This window comes from Salmo salar, chromosome ssa10, assembly GCF_905237065.1.
Source record: "Salmo salar chromosome ssa10, Ssal_v3.1, whole genome shotgun sequence".
NCBI lineage: Eukaryota > Metazoa > Chordata > Actinopteri > Salmoniformes > Salmonidae > Salmo > Salmo salar.
The window spans coordinates 115,840,794-115,866,403 of NC_059451.1; the positions used below are offsets into that span (position 1 = coordinate 115,840,794).

General features: G+C 44.5%; 1 protein-coding gene across 1 annotated transcript in view; it reads right to left on the minus strand.

Annotated features, from left to right (window-relative positions):
• The window catches only part of LOC106561624 (PDZ domain-containing RING finger protein 4), a 200,805-nt gene that overhangs the window by 98,728 nt on the left and 76,467 nt on the right, over window positions 1-25,610 (minus strand). Inside the window, exons 2-3 of the mRNA XM_045688468.1 lie at window positions 10,610-10,869; window positions 6,630-6,729 (exon numbers count right to left, since the gene is read on the minus strand). Coding sequence (XP_045544424.1) covers window positions 6,630-6,729; window positions 10,610-10,869 — 360 coding nt within the window. The remainder of the gene's footprint in view (window positions 1-6,629; window positions 6,730-10,609; window positions 10,870-25,610) is intronic.

Genomic DNA, 25,610 nt, shown 5'->3' on the forward strand with positions numbered 1-25,610 from the left:
CCTCTCCTCAGAGAGAAAGAGAGGAAAGGGGCTCCTCTCCTCAGAGAGAAAGAGAGGAAAGGGGCTCCTCTCCTCAGGGAGAAAGAGAGGAAAGAGCTCCTCTCCTCAGGGAGAAAGAGAGGAAAGAGCTCCTCTCCTCAGGGAGAAAGAGATATCTAATGTTCCTCTCTAGAGTGTCTCTAGGTAAGGTCATCTAGGAAGGATCTTCTCCATAATGAAATATCTAATAACAAGGCTACATCACCGGTTCCCAAGACTAATCCAGAAGGGTTGGTCTAGTCCAGTCTTTGGGAGGTTCTAGACCCAATAACTGGACGTAACGTCACGCTTATCTTGGGTTGCTGGGCGTGCGGTTTACAGAAAAATAAACATATGCATTGAGGCTAAAGGAACCAGATGGATCATACGTTTGCTGAAGCCAGTGAGGTGAAAGGAAATCACCAATGGTCCTTGCCGATTGAAACATTCGGCCTATTTTAGATTTAGACTTTAGACTTCTATGATGTAACGGCAGGATGCTCACATTGTGTTTTTTTTTATTTTTATTTTCATCATGTTTTTATTTGCTTTTATTTCCATAAAGAGCTCCCTATCCCATTCCCCCCAGCCCAACATGTCTCCATCCAACACCTCATATTGTGATTTCTCAGACTGAGGTCATATCAGAAACCTCTCGCTGAGATGAATGAATGAACAAAACCTCAATCTGAAATAGAGGCATTCAGCCCCAAACTGTCTTCTTCTTAGAACATATTCTATTGACATACGGTAAGTGAAGGAATATACAGTACGTCCCCAAGCATGAAATAAAAACAGAAGCAGGCAGGCTGCAAACACACACCCTAATAGGATTTGATAATAGAAATGAGGCATAAAGAAGAAAGGCTTAATATATTATATTTGCGTTGACTCTAATGCCGAGGCAGAGGCGACGAAGTGGATAAGCAAATCTCTTTAGAGAAGAACGGTGTGGAATAACTCAAGCTCAGTGGCTGGAAGGAGGGAAGCATTCAAACAAATTCAAATGATACAAAAGAGGGGAAATGTAATCATCATACATCACTCAAACTAAAGCCAGGCTGGTTGCACAGTTTGCCTGGTCCTCAACCATGTGAAAAGAAAGAATATTAGTCCAGGACACAGGTGGACGGTGCCACCTTAACTGGGGACGGGCTCATAGTAATGACTCGAAAGGAATTCATGGAATGGTATCGAATACGTCAAACTCATGGTTTCCATGGTTTCCATGTGTTTGATACCATTCCATTTTACTCCATTCCACATTATTATGAGCCATCCTTCCCTCAGCAGCCCCCTGTGGTCCAGAAGGATGGAGGAGGATAAGAGGAAAGGAGGAGTGTTTGGATTGAGACAGCCAAGTGTCGACATGAGGCCAGTTTATCATCCCCTCCTGTCTAATCTGCATTTACATCAAGTAGAAGATCAAGATGGAAGCAGAGAAATGGTTTGACTTGGACACACGGTTTTAATTTATGGAAGGAACACCTGATACTTGTTTGTTACTTGCAGAACAGACACCTTTTTTTTCACAACGCAGGTCAAATAAGGGTGTGAGGTTGCTTCACTTGAAATGAGTTAGTACGAATATTCCCTCATGAAGGTCTCATAGTATTAAGTACATGAACAACATCACTATTGGCAGTAGCTGTATAACGCTGATCTTAACTTTTGTCTCCGCCATCTCCGCCGATCCTTGTCACAGATGGGCTATTGCAGCAGACGACCACACCGGATTCCAATCCTATCAGCTAAAAACAGGAAGAATCGACTCCAGTGGGCAGACGTTCATCAACACTGGACATTTGAGGAGTAGAAAAACATTGCCTGGTCCAACGAATCCAGGTTCCTGTTACGTCATATTGATGGCAGAGTCACGATTTGGCGTAAGCAGCATGAGTTCATGGACCCATCCTGCCTGCTATCAATGGTACAGGCTGGTACCGGTGGTGTACTGCCGTCCAATCTGCAACAACTGTGTGATGCCATCGCGTCAGCATGGACCAACATCCCTGTGGAACATTTCCGACTTGTAGAATCCATGCCCCGAAGAATTCAGGCTGTTGGGCGTACTACATGGATATACCTAATAAACTGTTCGGTGAGTGTACATCTTGCTGGTTTTTCCATGTATCGTTTTGACCGGACGGTAGCCAGGGTAAGATGAAGGGGGAGGGGTGTGTCTCTTGGTTAACAATATTTACAACAGCTTACCATAGCTGTATTTACCAGCACAAACCGATGCTGGCACTAAGACCACACTCAACGAGCTGTATAGGGCTGAAAGCATGCTCATTTCGAGGCAAGCAACACTGAACATGCATGAGATAACCAGCTGTTCTGGACGACTGTGTGATCTCACTCTCTGTAGCCGATGTGAGTAAGACCTTTAAACAGGTTGACATTCACGGATTACCAAAACGAGTGCTCAGTGCCTGTTCTGACCAGCTGGCAAGCGTCTTCACTGGCATTTTCAAACTCTCCCTGACCCAGTCTGTAATACCTACATGTTTCAAGATGACCACCATAGCCCCTGTGCACAAGAACACCAAGGTAACTTGTATAAATGACTATTGCCTGTAGCACTCACATCTGTAGCCATGAAATGCTTTGAAATGCTGGTCATCGCTCACATTAACAAACTCATCCCAGACACCCTGGACCCATTCCAATTTGCATACCGCACCAATATATCACAGATGACGCAATCGCTATTGCACTCCACACTGCCTTAGATGAACACCTATGTGAGAAAGCTGTTCATTAACTACAGCTCAGCGTTCAACACCATAGTGCCCTCCAAGCTCATCACTAAGCTCAGGACCCTGGAACTGAACACTTCCCTCTGTAACTGGATCCTAGACTTCCGGATGGGCCACCATGCTGACCCTCAACACGGGGGCCCCTCAGGGGTGAGTGCTTAGGCCCCTTCTGTACTTCCTGTTCACCAACGACTGCATGGCCACGCATATCTCCAACACCATCATTAAGTTTGCTGATGACACAACGGTGGTAGGCCTAGTCACCGATGATGATGAGACAGCCTGTAGGGAGGAGGTCAGTGACCTGGTAATGTAGTGCCAGGACAACAAACTCTCCCTCAACATCAGCAAGACAAAGGAGCTGATCATGGATGACAGGAAATGGAGGGCCGAGCACGCCCCATCCACATCAACAGGGCTGTAGAGGAGCGGGTGGAGAGCTTCAAGTTCCTCTGTGTCCAAATCACTTGTTGGTCGACACACACCATCAAAGTCGTGAAGAAGGCACGACAAAGCCTCTTCTCGCTCAGGAGGCTGAAAATATTTAGCATGGCCCCTCAGATCCTCAAAAGTTCTACAGCTGCACCATTGAAAGCATCCTGACTGGCTGCATCACTCCTTGGTATGGCAACTACTTGGCATCTGACGCAAGGCGCTACAGAGGGTAGTGTGTACGGCCCATTACATCACTGGCACCGAGATTCCTGCCATCCAGATACCAGGCGGTGTCAGAGGAAGGACCTAAAAATTGTCAAAGACTACAGTCCCCAAGTCATAGACTGTTCACTCTACTACCGCACGGCAAGCAGTAACGATGCACCAAGTCTGGAACCAACAGGACCCTAAACAGATTCTACCCCCAAGCCAAAAGATTGCTAAATAGTTAACCAAATAACTTCTTATGGGCAGGTAGCGTCCCACCTGGCCAACATCCGGTGAAATTTCAGAGCGCGAAATTCAAACTACAGAATTATAAATATTTAACCTGTTAGGGCTAGGGGGCAGTATTTGCACGGCTGGATAAAAAAATGTACCCGATTTAATCTGGTTACTAATCCTACCCAGTAACTAGAATATGCATATACTTATTATATATGGATAGAAAACACCCTAAAGTTTCTAAAACTTTGAATGGTGTCTGTGAGTATAACAGAACTCATTTGGCCGGCAAAACCCTGAGACAGATTCTGACAGGAAGTGGATACCTGATGTGTTGTATTACCTTTAAACCTATGCCATTGAAAAACACAGGGGCTGAGGAATATTTTGGCACTTCCTATTGCTTCCACTAGATGTCACCAGCCTTTACAAAGTGTTTTGAGTCTTCTGGAGGGAGATCTGACCAAACAAGAGCCATGGAACGATGATGGCCCATTAGACACCTGGCGCGCGAGTTCATGTTGGGTACCCTCGTTCCAATACGTTATAAAAGAGAATGCATTCGTCCACCTTGAATATTATTCATGTTCTGGTTGAAAAAGGCCCTAATGATTTATGCTATACAACGTTTGACATGTTTGAACGAACGTAAATATATTTTTTCCCCTCGTTTATGAAGTGAAGTCCGGCGGGCTTAGATCATGTGCTAACAAGACGGAGATTTTTGGACATAAATGATGAGCTTTTTTGAACAAAACTACATTCGTTATGGACCTGTGATACCTGGAAGTGACATCTGATGAAGAGAATCAAAGGTAATGGATTATTTACATAGTATTTTTGATTTTAGATCTCCCCAACATGGCGGCTAGTCTGTATCGCAACGCGTATTTTTCTGGGCGCAGTGCTCAGATTATTGCAAAGTGTGATTTCCCAGTAAGGTTATTTTTAAATCTGGCAAGTTGATTGCGATCAAGAGATGTAAATCTATAATTCTTTAAATGACAATATAATATTTTACCAATGTTTTCTAATTTTAATTATTTAATTTGTGGTGCTGACTTGAATGTCGGTTATTGGAGGGAAACGATTTCCTGAACATCAACGCCACAGTAAAACGCTGTTTTTGGATATAAATATGAACTTGATAGAGCTAAAAATGCATGCATTGTCTAACATAATGTCCTAGGAGTGTCATCTGTTGGAGATTGTAAAAGGTTAGTGCATAATTTTAGCTGATTTTATGGTTTTGGTGACGCCTGTCTTTGAATTGGCACAACATTACACACAACTCTTGTAAATGTACTGTCCTAACATTCTCTAAATTTATGCTTTCGCCGTAAAACCTTTTTGAAATCGGAAAACGTGGTTAGATTAAGGAGATGTTTATCTTTCAAAGGGTGTAAAATAGTTGTATGTTTGAAAAATTTGAATTTTGACATTTATTTGGATTCAAATTTGCCGCTCTTGAAATGCACCTGCTGTTGATGGAGTGCACCACGGGTGGGACGCTTGCGTCCCACCTAGCCCATAGAGGTTAACTTTCATAAAATCACAAGTGTAATACATAAAAATAAAGCTTAACTTCTTGTTAATCCAGCTGCTGTGTCAGATTTCAAAGGCTTTACGGCGAAAGCACACCATGCGATTATCTGACGACAGCGCCCCGCATACAAAAGCATGAAAAACATATTTCAACCAGGCAGGTGCACCACGAAAGTCAGAAATAGCGATATAATAAATGCATTACCTTTGATGATCTTCATCTGTTGGCACTCCAAAAGGTCCCAGATACATCACAAATGGTCCTTTTGTTCGATAATGTCCTTCTTTATATCCAAAAAAACTCAGTCAATAATCCACCCAGATTCCCTCCATCAAAATGCATACAAAATTAATCCCAAACGTTACTAATAAACCTTTCCAAACAAGTCAAACAATGTTTATAATCAAACCTTAGGTACCCTAATATGTAAATAAACGATACAATTTAAGACAGAGAATCGTTATTGTCTTTCCCGGAGAAAAATACCAAAGAACACGCTCTCTACCACACGCTTGGAAACACTACAGCCAAAATGGGAGCCACGTAGAAAAACTACAATTTCTGGCTAATTTTTCCAAAAACCAGCATGAAACTCTTTCTAAAGACTGTTGACATCTAGTGGAAGCCCTAGGAACTGCAATCTGGGAGGATTTCGCCTTATAATATAAGTGACAGCCATTGAAAACAGTGGTAGGCTGAATTTTTTTATTTTGGGATGGTTTGTCCTCGGGGTTTCGCCTGCCATATCAGTTCTGTTATACTCACAGACATAATTGTAACAGTTTTAGAAACTTTAGACTGTTGTCTATCCAAATCTACCAATTATACGCATATCCTAGCTTCTGGGCCTGAGTAACATGCAGTGTACTTTGGGCACGCTTTTCATCCGGACGTAAAATATTGCCCCCTATCCAAGAGAGGATAACTACCCGGACTATCTGCATTGACCCTTTTTGCACTAACTGTACCTAGTCACTTTACCTATATGTACATACTATATATACCTCAATTACCTAGTATCACAGGTACTGGTACCTGTGTATATAGCTAAGTTATCGTTACTCATTGTGTATTTATTTTTTCCTTGTGTATGTTTTTTCTATTATTTTTCTATTTTTCTCTCTACAATGTTGGGAAGAATTTCACTGTTAATTTAAACCTGTTGTTTACGAAGCATGTGACAAATACAATTTGATTTGATTTATAAGGTCCTGTGGATATCCTGAGCTGTCTGTGGTGTGGATATAATGTGACCTATAATCTATTTGTTACCACATCCCCCCAGGGACAGGCCTGTGGAGTCAATTATAACTGGACAATCTTTATTGGTAAAGCCCCATTATGAGATATAGAGTGTTTGTGTGTGTGTGTTTGTTAAACGTCATTAACAACCTTGCCGGTAGGGAGGCGTAATCAAGTCTTACCTCGTACTCAAACTCCTCTGTCCTCTGTTGGTCTGGGAGGGTGGAGAGGTAGTCTGTCCCCTCATAGAACTCCTGTTCCATAGTGTGGAGAGAGTGACAACTGTCAGGAGAGAGGGAGGAGGGAGGGACGGAGGTAGAGAGAGAAAAGGCAGAGGGAAAGGGAGATGAGAAAAGGAGAGGGAAGTAAAGAGCGAAAGAGAGAGAGCAAAAGAGAGAGAGATAGAGAGAGAGAGAGAAAGGCAGAGGGAAAGGGAGATGAGAGAAGGAGAGGGAAGTAGAGCGAGAGAGAGAGAGCGAACGAGAGAGAGAGACAGAGACAGAGAGACAGAGAAGGACATTTAGAGGAAGTTTCTCTTTCACATAATCTCTCTCTTACATACACTGATTGTAAGTGACAGACTTTTCTTTGTATTTTCCCTGCATGGGTCAGCTACGAGGAGAGGAAGAAAGGATGTGTCAGTGCTGTCTAGGATGATGTTGCATGCTGGGGGATAAAAGCATTGCCTCTCATTAATCACTGCATACCAGGAGAGTTCAATTAAATTACTCCACACGTACTTAATCTCTATCTCCCACTATCCCTGTCCTTGAGTAAATTTTGGACAAAGTCCCATGAATTTTACACATTGTCTTTAGAAAGCAAATTTTACAGAGCTTTGTTTACAGTTTATGGTGCAATTTCAGCAAAAAAAAGTGTTGAAACAAATGTTACACACATTATTCTTGGCTTGCAATATTCACTCTGGCAAACTGTTGAACATATTGAGCAATGTATCTTTATTCCCATCAGAAATTCATAGTATCTGCAAAGTATACACTACCACGTGTTATTCTGTCCCAAAACAATCTTCTGGTGACAAGATTGGGATGGTAAATGTCAGAATGTTATATCCTCTGGCGCTACCACAACATTGCAGCACATCGTAACATTGTTGGCCGAGTGTGTGTCTGTGCCTATGTGTCTGTGTGTGTGTGTGTGTGTGTGTGCATAGAACACAATTTCACAGCTTTACTGCCAAGTTGAAACATGAAGGGAAACAAACATTTGTTGTGTCTATAAAATCTACCGCAACCTTGGTCTGTGCACCTGATCGCACATGAAGAGGAGTATATTTACTTTTTATTGATCACATTGATTACATTTAGGAGGCCAGCCCGGGGCTGCAACTGGGCTGTGAATGAATGTTGCACTGTTTCAAGGTTTTAATTATCCCATTCGATTTAATCACCTTGTAAACCTTCCATGAAACCAAATGGCTATGCCAAGCAGCACCAATTATTACAAGCAGGCCGTGTGGGTAGTGGTAATATACTGGCGGAATTATCTTATTTTATGACCTAACAAAGGGTTGGGTCTGGTCAAGTTTAAAGGGTCTGGTCAGGTTTAAAGGGTGAGATCAGGTTTAAGACAGGTCTGTGCGATCAGGCTATTTTAAAGGGTCTGGTCAGGTTAAAAAGGTCTGGACAGGTTTAAAAGGGCATTAGATGGGTCAGGTTTAAAGTGTTGTCAAGTTTAAAGGGTCTGGTCAGGTTTAAAGGGTCTGGTCAGGTTTAAAGGGTCTGGTCAGGTTTAAAGGGTCTGGTCAGGTTTAAAGGGTCTGGTCAGGTTTAAAGGGTCTGGTCAGGTTTAAAGGGTATGGTCAGGTTTAAAAAGGTCTGGTCAGGTTTAAAGGGTCTGGTCAGGTTTAAAAAGGTCTGGTCAGGTTTAAAGGGTCTGGTCAGGTTTAAAAGGGTCTGGTCGGGTTTAAAAAGGTCTGGTCAGGTTTAAAGGGTCTGGTCAGGTTTAAAGGGTCTGGTTGGGTTTAAAAAGGTATGGTCAGGTATAAAAAGGTATGGTCAGGTTTAAAAAGGTCTGGTCAGGTTTAAAGGGTCTGGTCAGGTTTAAAGGGTCTGGTCAAGTTTAAAGGGTCTGGTCGGGTTTAAAGGGTATGGTCAGGTATAAAAAGGTCTGGTCAGGTTTAAAGGGTCTGGTCAGGTTTAAAAGGGTATGGACAGGTATAAAAAGGTCTGATCAGGTTTAAAGGGTCTGGTCAGGTTTAAAAAGGTCTGGTCAGGTTTAAAGGGTCTGGTCAGGTTTAAAGGGTCTGGTCAGGTTTAAAAAGGTCTGGTCAGGTTTAAAGGGTCTGGTCAGGTTTAAAGGGTCTGGTCAGGTTTAAAGGGTTGATGCTGGTCAGGTTTAAAGGGTCTGGTTAGGTTTAAAAAGGTCTGGTCAGGTTTAAAGGGTCTGGTCAGGTTTAAAAGGGTATGGACAGGTATAAAAAGGTCTGGTCAGGTTTAAAGGGTCTGGTCAGGTTTAAAAGGGTCTGGTCAGGTTTAAAGGGTCTGGTCAGGTTTAAAGGGTCTGGTCAGGTTTAAAAAGGTCTGATCAGGTTTAAAGGGTCTGGTCAGGTTTAAAGGGTCTGGTCAGGTTTAAAAGGTCTGGTCAGGTTTAAAAGGGTCTGGTCAGGTTTAAAGGGTCTGGTCAGGTATTAAAGGGTCTGGTCAGGTTTATAGGATTGGGTCTCATCAGGTTTAAAGGGTTGATGCTGGTCTGGTTTAAAGGGCCTGGTCAGGTTTAAAGGGTTGCGGTCTTGTCGGGTTTAAAGGGTCTGGTCAGGTTTAAAGGGTTGGGTCTTGTCGGGTTTAAAGGGTCTGGGTCAGGTTTAAAGGGTTGGGTCTTGTCGGGGTTAAAGGGTCTGGTCAGGTTTAAAGGGGTTAGGTCAGGTTTAAAGGGTTGGGTCTGGTCAGGTTTAAAGGGGTTGGGTCAGGTTTACAGGGTCTGGTCAGGTTTAAAGGGGTTGGGTCAGGTTTACAGGGTCTGGTCAGGTTTACAGGGTCTGGTCAGGTTTAAAGGGGTTGGGTCAGGTTTACAGGGTCTGGTCAGGTTTAAAGGGGTTGGGTCAGGTTTACAGGGTCTGGTCAGGTTTAAAGGGGTTGGGTCAGGTTTACAGGGTCTGGTCAGGTTTAAAGGGGTTGGGTCTGGGTGACACGCAAAGGTTGGTCATAGCTTAACATGGTTAGTCTCAATTTGACACAGATGTTTTTTTTTTCTGTGACAGTATTATAACAGACTTACTGTATAAAATAAATCTGATCTCTGAATGAAATGACAAGACTTGGCGCTGAATGTGACTCCAACTCTCCAGGTAACATTGGTTACTTGATTTATTTAATGTAACTCCAACTGATATTGGATACTTGAAGAATCTAAGACAATCGTCCATGGGATGTTGTTGGAATTAATTATCAACTTAATATGCCCCTCATGTAGAGAGAAGCACAGCACATCTTCACTGGCTCACTCCATAGAGGAGAAACCCAGATATTCTCACGCCAAACATTATCTTCTTCACAGTATGCTTCCCCTTAGAGATTAATACAATAATACAATATGAACAAAAAACTAACGGAAAGAGAAAATAATGAACACATTTTCTTTTGTTGTCTTCGAGGAAACCCCCAATTGATAACTTATGAGGGTCTACCTCAAGAATCTCAGATGTTGTACGCCTTGATTTTTTTGACACACCATAAGAGATTGGTCTTTTTGGCATTGCTATCACGTTTCAAGCCTTGAAATGGTATTGTATTGTATGCATAAACAATCCAACTCAATCTCAGGTCTTCGTAGCTAAAGTATTCAATCAATGTCTTCATAGCTAAAGCAGTACATTATTTCTCTCCACAATCCAGCGAGAGAGAGAGTACTGTACTTTGCTGTTCTTTGAGTGGTGTGATTCTGGGTTGACAAGACAAATAATGTACTACTTTAGCTTTCAAGGCTTTGGGAAACCTATCCCTGACATCCCAGACAGTGGTGTGTGTTTGAATAACTCAGATCAGAGCCTACTCGTCAGACAACAGGAAGGGACAGATATCAGAGATCAGTTTTGCCTTTCAGATCACAATGAATACAATTACATGGACATCTGGGACCTGATCCTAGATCAGAATTCTTACTTTGAGTGGCTTTTGTAATACGGGCCCAAATCAGATCTTACCTGTCAGACAGCAGGAAGGGGCAAATGTCAGGCACGGGAGGGGTGGTGGCTCGGAGCTTGGCCAGGGCCATGATGTGTTCGAAGGTGATGTCTGTCTGCGTGCACACGTCCACCACGTGCACTTCCTGAGTGGAGCCAACATGTCCACCGCGGCCAACAGGGTTCCTCCTGAGCACCTGCACCACAATGGGGTCCTTAACAGAGCGGATCGCCTCCACTGCCTCGTCATGACTGGCCTTGGAGAGGTCCTTCCCATTCACCTGTAATGTGGAGAGGGGAGTGATTACAGTTATAACTACTGTTACTGTAAAGATACAGCTATTGATATAGTGCTTTAATGGACTGCCTACCTAGAATATGTGAGGTCTTTAAACTGAGTTGCTGGAAATTGACGATAATCGTTGGGGGGGTTCTTTTGGGAGTTGTTGGGAGTTGGGGGTTCTTTTGGGAGTTGTTGGGAGTTCTTTTGGGAGTTGTTGGGAGTTGGGGGTTCTTTTGGGAGTTGTTGGGAGTTCTTTTGGGAGTTGTTGGGAGTTCTTTTGGGAGTTGTTGGGAGTTGGGGGTTCTTTTGGGAGTTGTTGGGAGTTCTTTTGGGAGTTGTTGGGAGTTCTTTTGGGAGTTGTTGGTAGTTCTTTTGGGAGTTGTTGGGAGTTGGGGGTTCTTTTGGAAGTTGTTGGAAGTATGTTCTGGTCGCACCTGGGTACCCCATGACCACTCTCCGAGTCACCGAAAATGTATGATGTCATGTTCCTAGATATACGATAGATAACCAACTAATATTCCTATGGTGCTGAGGTGTAGGGTGAAGTTGCCCCTAGATGCTGTTCTTGGGTCAGTTTCACATTTCCCTCACTAGTGGTTGAGGTTAGGATTGGGGGAGGGGAAGCTGATCCTAGATAGGTCCCTAGGAAAAACTTTACTCCGGAGCGGTGTGGAGACCATTCAATACGACTAATAAGCTAATCACCATACATACAGACATCTGATTCTTGATAAACTAAAACAATATGATAAACAGACGACATCAGTCAAGAAAACACTTTGAGAAACAAGTGTTTAAGTAAAATCGGTTCTACACAGTGATGCAGTTCTACACCACTGACTCTATGCATCATCATAAGAGTCAGACAGTACTGAACACACAGAACAGTTTTCTGTCAGAGGGAAAATCATTGCTTCATTTAGTCTATTCATTGGACTGGAAAAAGTAACAGTGGGTTTGAAATACCTCAGAGAATGTGCTTGGTATTATGCTGAAAACAGAGATTGTAATTTAGATAGTCTCTCAGAAAACGCTAAACGCAGCACAATTCTCCTGCAGTTGAATTCAATTTATGTCTTTAAGTTTTTAGTGTTTTGCTTGCGGTGCACGACTGTTCATGGAATAAGTTGGAATGAAATGATGAAGTGGAAAAGTACAAAGTAGAAACTTTAGTATCTTTGCATTATAAGTTTAGTTGTCAAGAACACCCACCAGGCTCGCTACTATTGGTTTATCTTGATATTGTATGTGTGGTTTATCTTGATAGTATATGGTTCATCTTGATAGTGTATGTATGGTATACCTTGATAGTGTATGGTTTATCTTGATAGAGCATGGTTTATCTTGATAGTGTATGGTTTATCTTGATAGTCTATGGTTTAACTTGATAGTGTATGTATGGTTTATCTTGATATTGTATGTATGGTATACCTTGATAGTGTATGGTTTATCTTGATAGTGTATGTATGGTTTACCTTGATATTGTATGTATGGTTTATCTTGATAGAGCATGGTTTATCTTGATAGTGTATGGTTTATCTTGATAGAGCATGGTTTATCTTGATAGTGTATGGTTTATCCTGATAGTGTATGGTTTATCTTGATAGCGTATGGTTTATCTTGATAGTGTATGTATGGTTTATCTTGATAGAGCATGGTTTATCTTGATAGTGTATGGTTTATCTTGATAGTGTATGGTTTATCTTGATAGTGTGTGTATGGTTTATCTTGATAGAGCATGGTTTATCTTGAAATTGTATGTATGGTTTATCTTGATAGTGTATGGTTTATCTTGATAGTGTATGGTTTATCTTGATAGCGTATGGTTTATCTTGATAGCGTATGGTTTATCTTGATAGTGTATGTATGGTTTATCTTGATAGTGTATGGTTTATCTTGATAGAGCATGGTTTATCTTGATAGTGCATGGTTTATCTTGATAGCGTATGGTTTATCTTGATAGCGTATGGTTTATCTTGATAGTGTATGTATGGTTTATCTTGATATTGTATGGTTTATCTTGATAGAGCATGGTTTATCTTGATATTGTATGTATGGTTTATCTTGATAGTGTATGTATGGTTTATCTTGATATTGTATGTATGGTATACCTTGATAGTGTATGGTTTATCTTGATAGAGCATGGTTTATCTTGATAGTGTATGTATGGTTTGCCTTGATATTGTATGTATGGTTTATCTTGATAGAGCATGGTTTATCATGATAGTGTATGGTTTATCTTGATAGAGCATGGTTTAACTTGATAGTGTATGTATGGTTTATCTTGATAGAGCATGGTTTATCTTGATAGAGCAAGGTTTATCTTGATAGAGCATGGTTTATCTTGATAGTGTATGGTTTATCTTGATAGTGTATATATGGTTTATCTTGATAGAGCATGGTTTATCTTGATAGAGCATGGTTTATCTTGATATTGTATGTATGGTTTATCTTGATATTGTATGTATGGTTTATCTTGATAGTGTACGGTTTATCTTGATAGTGTATGGTTTATCTTGATAGAGCATGGTTTATCTTGATATTGTATGTATGGTTTATCTTGATAGTGTATGGTTTATCTTGATAGAGTATGGTTTAACTTGATAGTGCATGGTTTATCTTGATAGTGTATGTTTATCTTGATAGAGCATGGTTTATCTTGATATTGTATGTATGGTTTATCTTGATAGTGTATGGTTTATCTTGATTGTTTATGGTTTATTTTGATAGTGTATGGTTTATCTTGATAGTGTATGTATGGTTTATCTTGATAGTGTATGGTTTATCTTGATAGAGCACGGTTTAACTTGATAGTGCATGGTTTATCTTGATAGTGTATGTTTATCTTGATAGAGCATGGTTTATCTTGATATTGTATGTATGGTTTATCTTGATAGTGTATGGTTTATCTTGATAGTGTATGGTTTATCTTGATTGTTTATGGTTTATCTTGATAGTGTATGGTTTATCTTGATAGTGTATGTATGGTTTATCTTGATAGTGTATGCTTTATCTTGATATTGTATGTATGGTTTATCTTGATAGTGTATGGTTTATCTTGATAGTGTATGTATGGTTTATCTTGATAGTGGATGGTTTATCTTGATAGTGCATGGTTTATCTTGATTGTTTATGGTTTATCTTGATAGTGTATGGTTTATCTTGATAGTGTATGTATGGTTTATCTTGATAGTGTATGCTTTATCTTGATATTGTATGTATGGTTTATCTTGATAGTGTATGGTTTATCTTGATAGTGTATGTATGGTTTATCTTGATAGTGTATGGTTTATCTTGATAGTGTATGGTTTATCTTGATAGTGTATGGTTTATCTTGATAGTGCATGGTTTATCTTGATATTGTATGTATGGTTTATCTTGATAGAGTATGGTTTATCTTGATAGAGTATGGTTTATCTTGATAGAGTATGGTTTATCTTGATAGAGTATGGTTTATCTTGATAGAGTATGGTTTATCTTGATAGTGTATGGTTTATCTTGATAGTGCATGGTTTATCTTGATAGTGCATGGTTTATCTTGATAGTGTATGGTTTATCTTGATAGAGCATGGTTTATCTTGATAGTGTATGGTTTATCTTGATAGTGTATGGTTTATCTTGATAGTGTATGGTTTATCTTGATAGTGTATGGTTTATCTTGATAGTGTATGTACGCCACTTTAATAGCAGACACTTATCAAAAGTGACTACAACAGCTGCGGATAATTAAACCCACAACATTCGCATTATAAAGCGTCATACTCCTACCAACTGAGCCTCACAGCACCACAGTACATCATGCTCCTACCAACTGAGCCTCACAGCACCACAGTACATCATGCTCCTACCAACTGAGCCCCACAGCACCACAGTACATCATGCTCCTACCAACTGATCCCCACAGCACCACAGCACATCATGCTCCTACCAACTGATCCCCACAGCACCACAGCACATCATGCTCCTACCAACTGATCCCCACAGCACCACAGCACATCATGCTCCTACCAACTGATCCCCACAGCACCACAGTACATCATGCTCCTACCAACTGATCCCCACAGCACCACAGTGCATCAGGGATAAACATACTCCCTCATCGCTAAGGACAGGTGTATCTGAGGAAGCATCCACATTCCATCCATTACCAGGTCTTCTATTCAGAGAATGGCCTATAAACACACAACTTCTTTCCAGCCACAACATTAGGCGACTAATAAAAATGTATGTTTCTCTGGTATCTGGAGTGACCTTCGTGTGAAGTGATGTTGCATTAATCACCTGAGCGACAAACTGTGTCAACACACTGACAGAACTCATGTCGAGCAGTACCGCAACTGGAGAAGACCATAGGAGTCTACCTCTCTCCTGATTCTCCTTCTCTCCATCTTGCTTTACACTGCTACAGACCTCAGCATTGTGCTACAAATCTCTCTCTCTCTCTCTCTCTGAGGAGGAGGCTAGCTAACTAATCCTGGAACAAAACAGAGGCTCTGTTCTGCCTGCAGAAAGGAAACAAAGGACTGGGACCAGATAAAGAAGGCTGCCGATGGCGTATGACAGTCCTGGAAAGATATGATCATATTACCAACCAACGAGCTCTCCCTCTGGTCTCTGGTAAAGTCTGTCCTGCCTGGGCTCTCGGCTACCTCCCAAGTGCTACCCTATTCCCTATGTATATTTTAGCGTACTATTTTGACCAGGGTCCAGCAACCATGGTCAAAAGTAGTGCACTATATAGGGAATAGGGTGCCATTTGGGATGGAGACCTCTGTTTCTAGCCTCCAAGCCCTCCTCACTGCTTACTATCAGGGGAAACACGTCCACGACACGTCCACGACACAACCACACACAAACGCACACACACTCAAAAACAGGTACGCACACACACACACACACACACACACACACACACACACACACACACACACACACACACACACACACACGTAACCGATGTGAAATGGCTAGTTAGTTAGCGGTGGTGCGCGCTAATAGCGTTTCAATCGGTGACGTCACTCGCTCTGAGACTTGAAGTAGGGTTGCCCCTTGCGTTGCAAGGGCCGCGGCTTTTGTGGCGCGATGGGTAACGATGCTTCGTGGGGTGTCAGTTGTTGATGTGTGCAAGGGTCCCTGGTTCGAGCCCAGGTTGGGGCGAAGAGAGGGACGGAACCTACACTGTTACACACACACACACACACACACAAACTGTCTGTTGTATTCCCTGTGTAAACTCATTGCCCTGGTTAGTGTGGACATATCTATCTATAGTTAGATATTCATACAGCCTCTTATGATTTAATCACACAGATTTAATCAAAGTTACACTGTCATAAACTCTATTCTCCAGTGTGCATGCGAAACCCATATTAATTCACAAACACACACTGGTAAACAAAAGCTGTTCGCAACAAATTATTTAGCAGAAGTGTACTGTTGATAGTTTCAACCGTAGCTCCATGAAATGCCACATGTCCACACAACCACTACATTTATTGATAAAGAGTCAATACGAATGATCAGTATCAGCAACAGACAGACAATGATCATTAAAGTCCTGATGGTCTAGTTATATGGTCCAGGGTTGTTTGTTCCAAGCAATGATTGTATGATTCCAAGACCATGGCCATTGGAAAGAAAAAGGGATACTGTGGAAGGCAGGGATAGAGGGAGGGATGGACGGATACAGGGATAAAGGGATGGTGGGATGGAGGGATAGAGGAAAATAATGTCTTGGAAAGAAAAATGGACACTGTGGAATAGATGATGGAGGGATCGTGGGATGAAGGGATAGAGGGATGGTGGGATGGAGGATAGAGGGATGGAGGAATAGAGGGAGGGAGGGATGGATGGTAGGATGGAGGGAGGGATGGTGGGATGGAGGGAGAGATGGAGGATAGAGGGATGGAGGGATGGGTGGAGGGGTGGAGGGTAGAGGGATAGAGGGATGGAGGGATGGAGGGTAGAGGGATAGAGGGATAGAGGGATGGGTGGATGGTGGGATGGAGGATAGAGGGATGGATGGATAGAGGGATGGATGGATGGTGGGATGGAGGATAGAGGAATGGATGGATGGATGGATGGTGGGATAGAGGGATGGATGGAGGGATGAAGTGATGGATGGATGGTGGGATAGAGGGATGGATGGAGGGATGGTGGGATGAAGTGATGGATGGATGGTGGGATAGAGGATAGAGGGATGGATGGATGGTGGGATAGAGGGATGGATGGATGGATGGTGGGATAGAGGGATGGATGGATGGAGGGAGGGATGGATGGTGGGATGGAGGGATGGAGGGAGGGTTGGAGGATAGAGGGATAGAGGGAGGGATGTAGGGATGGAGGATAGAGGGATAGAGGGATGTAGTGATGTAGTGATGGAGGGATGGAGGATAGAGGTGTGGAGGGAGGGAGGGAGGAATAGAGGGATACAGGAATGGAGGGATAGAGGGATGTAGTGATGGAGGGATGGAGGATAGAGGGATAGAGGGAGGGATGTAGGGATGGAGGATAGAGGGATGTAGTGATGGAGGGATGGAGGATAGAGGGATGGAGGGATGGAGGATAGAGGGATAAAGGAATGGAGGGATAGAGGGATGGAGGGAGGGAGGGAGGAATAGAGGGATACAGGAATGGAGGGATAGAGGGATGTAGTGATGGAGGGATGGAGGATAGAGGGATAGAGGGAGGGATGTAGGGATGGAGGATAGAGGGATGTAGTGATGGAGGGATGAAGGATAGAGGGGATGGTGGGATGGAGGATAGAGGGATAGAGGGATGGAGGGAGGAATAGAGGGATAAAGGAATGGAGGGATAGAGGGATGGAGGGAGGGAGGGAGGAATAGAGGGATACAGGAATGGAGGGATAGAGGGATGTAGTGATGGAGGGATGGAGGATAGAGGGATAGAGGGATGGAGGGACAGAAAAGGAAATGGCTGGAGAGTGGCACATCTGTTGTGTGCTTGCAGATGGATCCACAGCAGCTGTGGTGGGCAGAGGACAGTGTTTACATTCAAAGCCCAAGAGAGGACCATCAACTCTCACAACAAATGCAATACACTGGCTTACTGGAGTGAAACGACAAGATGAAACCTGTTCTCTTTGTGAAGAAATAAAGGCACATATTGACAAATAGGATTCTAAAATGGCCCACTTTCAGTCCAGCCAGACATTTGAAGTAAGATTTGGGCGTAATCATCATCTAGCTCTACATTCGTCACATGATTCTACTTCTGCACAAAACTTAGTACACCTGAGGCAAAGTACAATATTTACTCATAGATGTGCTATTTAGTATCAAACCTCAGCTGAAGGTAGGGGAGGGAGGAATGACAGTAGGGAGGCAGGAATGACAGTAGGGTAGAGGGATGAGAGTAGGGAGGGAGGAATAAGAGGAGGGAGGGAGGAATGAGAGGAGGGAGGGAGGAATGAGAGTAGGGAGGGAGGAATGAGAGGAGGGAGGGAGGAATGAGAGTAGGGAGGGAGGAATGAGAGTAGGGAGGGAGGAATGAGAGTAGGGAGGGAGGAATGAGAGGAGGGAGGGAGGAATGAGAGGAGGGAGGGAGGAATGAGAGGAGGAATGAGAGGAGGGAGGGAGGAATGAGAGTAGGGAGGGAGGAATGACAGTAGGGATGGATGGAGGAATGAGAGTAGGGAGGGAGGAACGAGAGTAGGGAGGGAGGAACGAGAGTAGGGAGGGAGGAATGAGAGGAGGGAGGGAGGAATGAGAGGAGGGAGGGAGGAATAAGAGGAGGGAGGGAGGAATGAGAGTAGCGAGGGAGGAATGACAGTAGGGAGGGAGGAATGAGAGTAGGGATGGAGGAATGACAGTAGGGATGGAGGAATGAGAGTAGGGAGGGAGAAATGAGAGTAGGGACAGTAGGGAGGGAGGAATGAGAGTAGGGAGGGGAAATGACAGTAGGGAGGGAGAAATGACAGTAGGGAGGGAGGAATGACAGTAGGGAGGGAGGAATGAGAGTAGGGATGGAGGAATGAGAGTAGGGATGGAGGAATGAGAGTAGGGATGGAGGAATGAGAGTAGGGCGGGAGGAATAAGAGGAGGGAGGGAGGAATAAGAGAAGGGAGGGAGGGATAAGAGGAGGGTGGGAGGAATGACAGTAGGGAGAGAGGAATGAGAGTAGGGATGGAGGAATGAGAGGACGGAGGGAGGAATGAGAGGAGGGAGGGAGGAATGAGAGTAGGGATGGAGGAATGAGAGTAGGGATGGAGGAATGAGAGTAGGGCGGGAGGAATAAGAGGAGGGAGGGAGGAATAAGAGAAGGGAGGGAGGGATAAGAGGAGGGTGGGAGGAATGACAGTAGGGAGAGAGGAATGAGAGTAGGGATGGAGGAATGAGAGGAGGGAGGGAGGAATAAGAGGAGGGATGGAGGAATGAGAGTAGGGAGGGAGGAATGAGAGTAGGGATGGAGGAATGAGAGTAGGGAGGGAGGAATGAGAGGAGGGAGGGAGGAATAAGAGAAGGAGGAGGGATGGTGGGAGGAATGACAGTAGGGAGAGAGGAATGAGAGTAGGGATGGAGGAATGAGAGACGGAGGGAGGAATAAGAGGAGGGATGGAGGAATGAGAGTAGGGAGGGAGGAATGAGAGTAGGGATGGAGGAATGAGAGTAGGGAGGGAGGAATGAGAGTAGGGATGGAGGAATGAGAGGAGGGAGGGAGGAATGAGAGTAGGGATGGAGGAAAGAGTAGGGAGGGAGGAATGAGAGTAGGGATGGAGGAATGAGAGTAGGGATGGAGGAAAGAGTAGGGAGGGAGGAATGACAGTAGGAGACGGATGGAGGAATGAGAGTAGGGATGGAGGGAGGACAGTAGGGAGGGAGGAATGAGAGTAGGGATGGAGGAATGACAGTAGGGGACGGATGGAGGAATGAGAGTAGGGATGGAGGGAGGAATGACAGTAGAGAGGGAGGGAGGAATGACAGCAGAGAGGGAGGGAGGGAGGAATGACAGTAGAGAGGGAGGGATGACAGTAGAGGGAGGGAGGGAGGGAGGGAGGGAGGGAGGGAGGGAGGGAGGGAGGGAGGGAGGGAGGGAGGGAGGGAGGGAGGGAGGGAGGGAGGGATGACAGTAGAGAAGGAGGGAGGAATGACAGTAGAGAGGGAGGGAGGAATGACAGTACAGAGGGAGGGAAGAAGGAATCAAAGTAGAGAGGGAGGGAGAAATGACAGTAGGGAGGGAGGAATGACAGTAGGGAGGGAGGAATGAGAGTAGGGATGGAGTAATGACAGTAGGGAGGGAAGAATGAGAGTAGGGATGGAGGAATGACAGTAGGGATGGAGGAATGACAGTAGGGATGGAGGAATGACAGTAGGGAGGGAAGAATGAGAGTAGGGATGGAGGAATGAAAGTAGGGATGGAGGAATGAGAGTAGGGATGGAGGAATGACAGTAGGGGACGGATGGAGGAATGAGAGTAGGGATGGAGGGAGGAATGACAGAGAGGGAGGGAGGAATGACAGTAGAGAGGGAGGGAGGAATGACATTAGAGAGGGAGGGAGGAATGACAGTAGAGAGAGGGAGGAAGGAAGGGAGGGATGACAGTAGAGAAGGAGGGAGGAATGACAGTAGAGAGGGAGTGAGGAATGACAGTACAGAGGGAGGGAAGAAGGAATCAAAGTAGAGAGGGAGGGAGGAATGACAGTAGAGAAGGAGGGAGGAATGACAGTAGAGAAGGAGGGAGGGAGGAATGACAGTGGAGAGGGAGGGAGGGAGGAATGACAGTAGAGAGGGAGGGACGAATGGCAGTAGAGAAGGAGAGAGGAATGACAGTAGAGAAGGAGGGAGGAATGACAGTAGAGAGGGAGGGAGGAATGACAGTAGAAAGGGAGGGAGGGAGGAATAGCAGTAGAGGGGGAGGGAGGGAGGAATGACAGTAGAGAGGGAGGGAGAGAGGAATGATAGAGAAGGAGCGAGGAATGACAGTAGAGAGGGAGGGAGGAATGACAGTAAAGAGGGAGGGAAGAATGACAGTTGAGAGGGAGGGAGGAATGACAGTTGAGAGGGAGGGAGGAATGACAGTAGAGAGGGAAGGAGGAATGACAGTAGAGAAGGAGGGAGGAATGACAGTAGAGAGGGAGGGAGGAATGACAGTAGAGAGGGAGGGAGGAATGCCAGTAGAGGGAGGGAGGGAGGACTGACAGTAGAGAGGGAGGGAGGAATGACAGTAGAGAGGGAGGGAGGAATGACAGTAGAGAGGGAGGGAGGAATGACAGTAGAGAGGGAGGGAGGAATGAAAGTAGAGAGGAGGAGGGAGGAATGACAGTAGAGAGGGAGGGAGGGAGGAGAGGGAGGGAGGGAGGGAGGGAGGGAGGGAGGGAGGGAGGGAGGGAGGGAGGGAGGAGGGAGGGAGGGAGGGAGGAATGACAGGAGAGAGGGAGGGAGGAATGACAGTAGAGAGGGAGGGAGGGAGGGAGGAATGACAGTAGAGAGGGAGGGAGGAATGGCAGTAGAGAGGGAGGGAGGAATGACAGTAGAGAGGGAGGGAGGGAGGAATGGCAGTAGAGATGGAGGGAGGGAGGAATGGCAGTAGAGAGGGAGGGAGGGAGGAATGGCAGTAGAGAGGAAGGGAGGGAGGAATGACAGTAGAGAGGGAGGGAGGGAGGAATGACAGTAGAGAGGGAGGGAGGGAGGAATGACAGTAGAAGGGAGGGAGGGAGGGAGGAATGGCAGTAGAGAGGGAGGGAGGGAGGAATGGCAGTAGAGAGGGAGGGAGGGATGACAGTAGAGAGGGAGGGAGGGAGGAATGGCAGTAGAGAGGGAGGGAGGGAGGATGGCAGTAGAGAGGGAGGGAGGGAGGAATGGCAGTAGAGCTTTAGACCCCTCTCCCTCCTCTGCTCTGCCTTCAGTGTTCTATTGATCCTGGACTTCCCATCAATATCTTAATAGACTGTACTGACAGACAGACAGTGGTGCTGATGGAGAAAGGCCTTTATCCACTAACATGTTAACGTCAACCCTGTCTGATGCCTGTTTGTGCATACCTGTATGTGTGTGTCTGTGTCTGTGTGTGTGCATGCCTGTGCGTGTGTGTGTGTCGTGTGACAGAGTCTTCAAGAGGGTAACAGCAGGCGTAAAGCTCCTCTCAGCTATCATGGATTACCGAGGGGACTGGAGTGATTGATGTTCTTCTGTTCTGTAGAAGGGAAATGGCAGCTCGGAGCGGAGACTAATATACCATTAGCTATTTTACGGTTTACAATTAACCACATAGCTAGTTTTACTGCTTCAATACTGCATACTGTGTGTTAATTAAGTGTTTTTATTTGTCATTTTATAGTTTATTGCTGTTCCCTTGTATATGTCAGTCTTAGATAAACTGGCATGTAAGTTTGAGGACTGAAACAACATGTAATGAATTGACAAGACTGCTTTCCTCTGGCAGTAAATACAGCAGTGTAACCGCATACTGTATGTAACCTTGTACATTGTAACCTTGAGTGGTGTGCTCAACATAACGCTTGTTGCACCACCACCCTTTCTTACTCACTCATATGATATTTCCGCTGTGCAACATCTCCTCTCTTCTGCTGGTTCAGTTTGAGTGGCAGCCTTGTGGGTTTTATTAAGCGCACGCAGGAACCAGACAGACGGAGAGACGAGGAGAGAGAGAGACGGAGATAGAGGGCGAGTGTAACATGTAGGTCATTCAGTCTCGGGAGCATAGCGCTTACAGCCGTTGATTACACGGCTGTTCCATCAAACACCCAGCCCCGTAGGAACAGGTGAGATTACACGGCTGTTCCATCAAATAACCCAGCCCTGTAGGAACAGGTGAGATTACACGGCTGTTCCATCAAACACCCAGCCCCGTAGGAACAGGTGAGATTACATGGCTGTTCCATCAAACACCCAGCCCCGTAGGAACAGGTGAGATTACATGGCTGTTCCATCAAACACCCAGCCCCGTAGGAACAGGTGAGATTACATGGCTGTTCCATCAAAGCCCCAGCCCCGTAAGAACAGGTGAGATTACATGGCTGTTCCATCAAACACCCAGCCCCGTAAGAACAGGTGAGATTACATGGCTGTTCCATCAAACACCCAGCCCCGTAGGAACAGGTGAGATTACATGGCTGTTCCATCAAACACCCAGCCCCGTAGGAACAGGTGAGATTACATGGCTGTTCCATCAAACACCCAGCCCCGTAGGAACAGGTGAGATTACATGGCTGTTCCATCAAACACCCAGCCCCGTAGGAACAGGTGAGATTACATGGCTGTTCCATCATCCCCCCCACCCCCAAGGTGAGACGGCCAGAGCTCTAAAATACTTTTTCTCATGGCCCTATTGTCTATATGCAACAGATGAGCAATTTGGTGAGCAATTTGTTTGGAATATCGAATCACAATAAAATGGCAGTATTGAATCGCAATACATATTGAATCATGAGAATCGCAATACATATTGAATATAGCTAATTATTTGAGAGAAGATGACCCCAGAGCCATAGGACAGAGCTAGCTGCGTGGAGACAGTAGATAAAGCTAATTATTCGAGAGAAGACGACCCCAGAGCCATAGGACAGAGCTAGCTGTGTGGAGACAGTAGATAAAGCTGATTATTAAAGAGAAGACGACCCCAGAGCCATAGGACAGAGCTAGCTGTGTGGAGACAGTAGATAAAGCTGATTATTAAAGAGAAGACGACCCCAGAGCCATAGGACAGAGCTAGCTGTGTGGAGACAGTAGATAAAGCTAATTATTCGAGAGAAGACGACCCCAGAGCCATAGGACAGAGCTAGCTGTGTGGAGACAGTAGATAAAGCTGATTATTAGAGAGAAGACGACCCCAGAGCCATAGGACAGAGCTAGCTGTGTGGAGACAGTAGATAAAGCTGATTATTAGAGAGAAGACGACCCCAGAGCCATAGGACAGAGCTAGCTGTGTGGAGACAGTAGATAAAGCTGATTATTAAAGAGAAGACGACCCCAGAGCCATAGGACAGAGCTAGCTGTGTGGAGACAGTAGATAAAGCTAATTATTCGAGAGAAGACGACCCCAGAGCCATAGGACAGAGCTAGCTGTGTGGAGACAGTAGATAAAGCTGATTATTAGAGAGAAGACGACCCCAGAGCCATAGGACAGAGCTAGCTGTGTGGAGACAGTAGATAAAGCTGATTATTAGAGAGAAGACGACCCCAGAGCCATAGGACAGAGCTAGCTGTGTGGAGACAGTAGATAAAGCTAATTATTCGAGAGAAGACGACCCCAGAGCCATAGGACAGAGCTAGCTGTGTGGAGACAGTAGATAAAGCTGATTATTAAAGAGAAGACGACCCCAGAGCCATAGGACAGAGCTAGCTGTGTGGAGACAGTAGATAAAGCAGGAAGGGATGGAGAGATGCAGGAGTTTACCCACCCGCCAGAAGAGATGAAGAATGGAGATAGGTGAGAGTCAACTGTGTTCCACAGATATGTAGACTACAGCCGCAGGACAACAACGTGAAGCCGCGTAGTGCTGAAAGAAAAAAAGGTAATACGCTGGTGTGTGTGTGTTTGTGTGTGTGTGTGTGTGCGCGTAAACACCATTATGTCAACCACTCAGGAGAAAAAAGAACAAGCTGTTGTTTAGATAAACCTCACACAGTCTCTGTCTGTGCCTTCCCAACGGGGCTAGACAACAATAGGATTCACTACACAATGAAAAGGAAGGCTAACAGAGAGAGAGAAAGATCGAGGGAGAGAGAAACGCAGAGATAGAGAGAAAAAAAGCCTCTTTGAATGGAATTGAGAGAGAGACAGAAATAGCCGTATAAAGCCCCTTTGAATTGAATTAAGAGAGGGAAAGGGAGAGAGAGAGAGAGACGCAAACAGAGAGACAGAAGTGGAAAGAGAGAGAGATAGAAACAGAAATAGCCTTATAAAGCCTCTTTGAATTGAATTGAAAGAGAGAGAAAGAGAAAGAGAAAGAGGGGGAAGAAAGAGAGAGAGACAGACAGAAATAGAGAGAGAGAGAGAGAGGGAGAGAGAGAGAGATGGAAACAGAGAGTGAGAGAAAGAGAGAGAGAGATGGAAACAGAGTGAGAGAGAGGGATAGAAACAGAAACAGCCTTATAGAAATAGCCCCTTTGAATTGAATTCAGAGAGAAAGAGGGGGGGAGACAGAGAAAGGGAGAGAGAGACAGAAATGGAGAGAGACAGGAAGAGAGAGGCAGATGAAAATGGAGAGAGCGAGAGCAAGAGAGAGAGAATATATAAGGTCTGAGGTCATCTGCCTTGGCTACCTTTATTACATTTTATTACACTTTACCCCCAGTAGATTCCCCATACTATAACAGCTTCTTCATCCTAGAGGGGATCAACAATTTACAGGCCCAGGGACATGTACTAGAACTAGACAAGAACCTGACACCCTCAGAACACAGGGGCACAAACAGCTACAGTTGAAGTGGGAAGTTTACATACACCTTAGCCAAATACATTTAAACTCAGTTTTGCAGAATTCCTGACATTTAATCTTAGTTTTAGGTCTTAGGTCAGTTAGGATCTCCACTTTATTTTAAGAATGTGAAATGTCAGAATAATAGTAGAGAGAATGATTTATTTCAGCTTTTCTTTCATCACATTCCCAGTGGGTCAGAAGTTTACATACACTCAATTAGTATTTGGTAGTATTGCCTTTAAATTGTTTAACTTGGGTCAAACGTTTCAGGTAGCCTTCCATAAGCTTCCCACAATAAGTTGGGTGAATTTTGGCCCATTCCTCCTGACAGAGCTGGT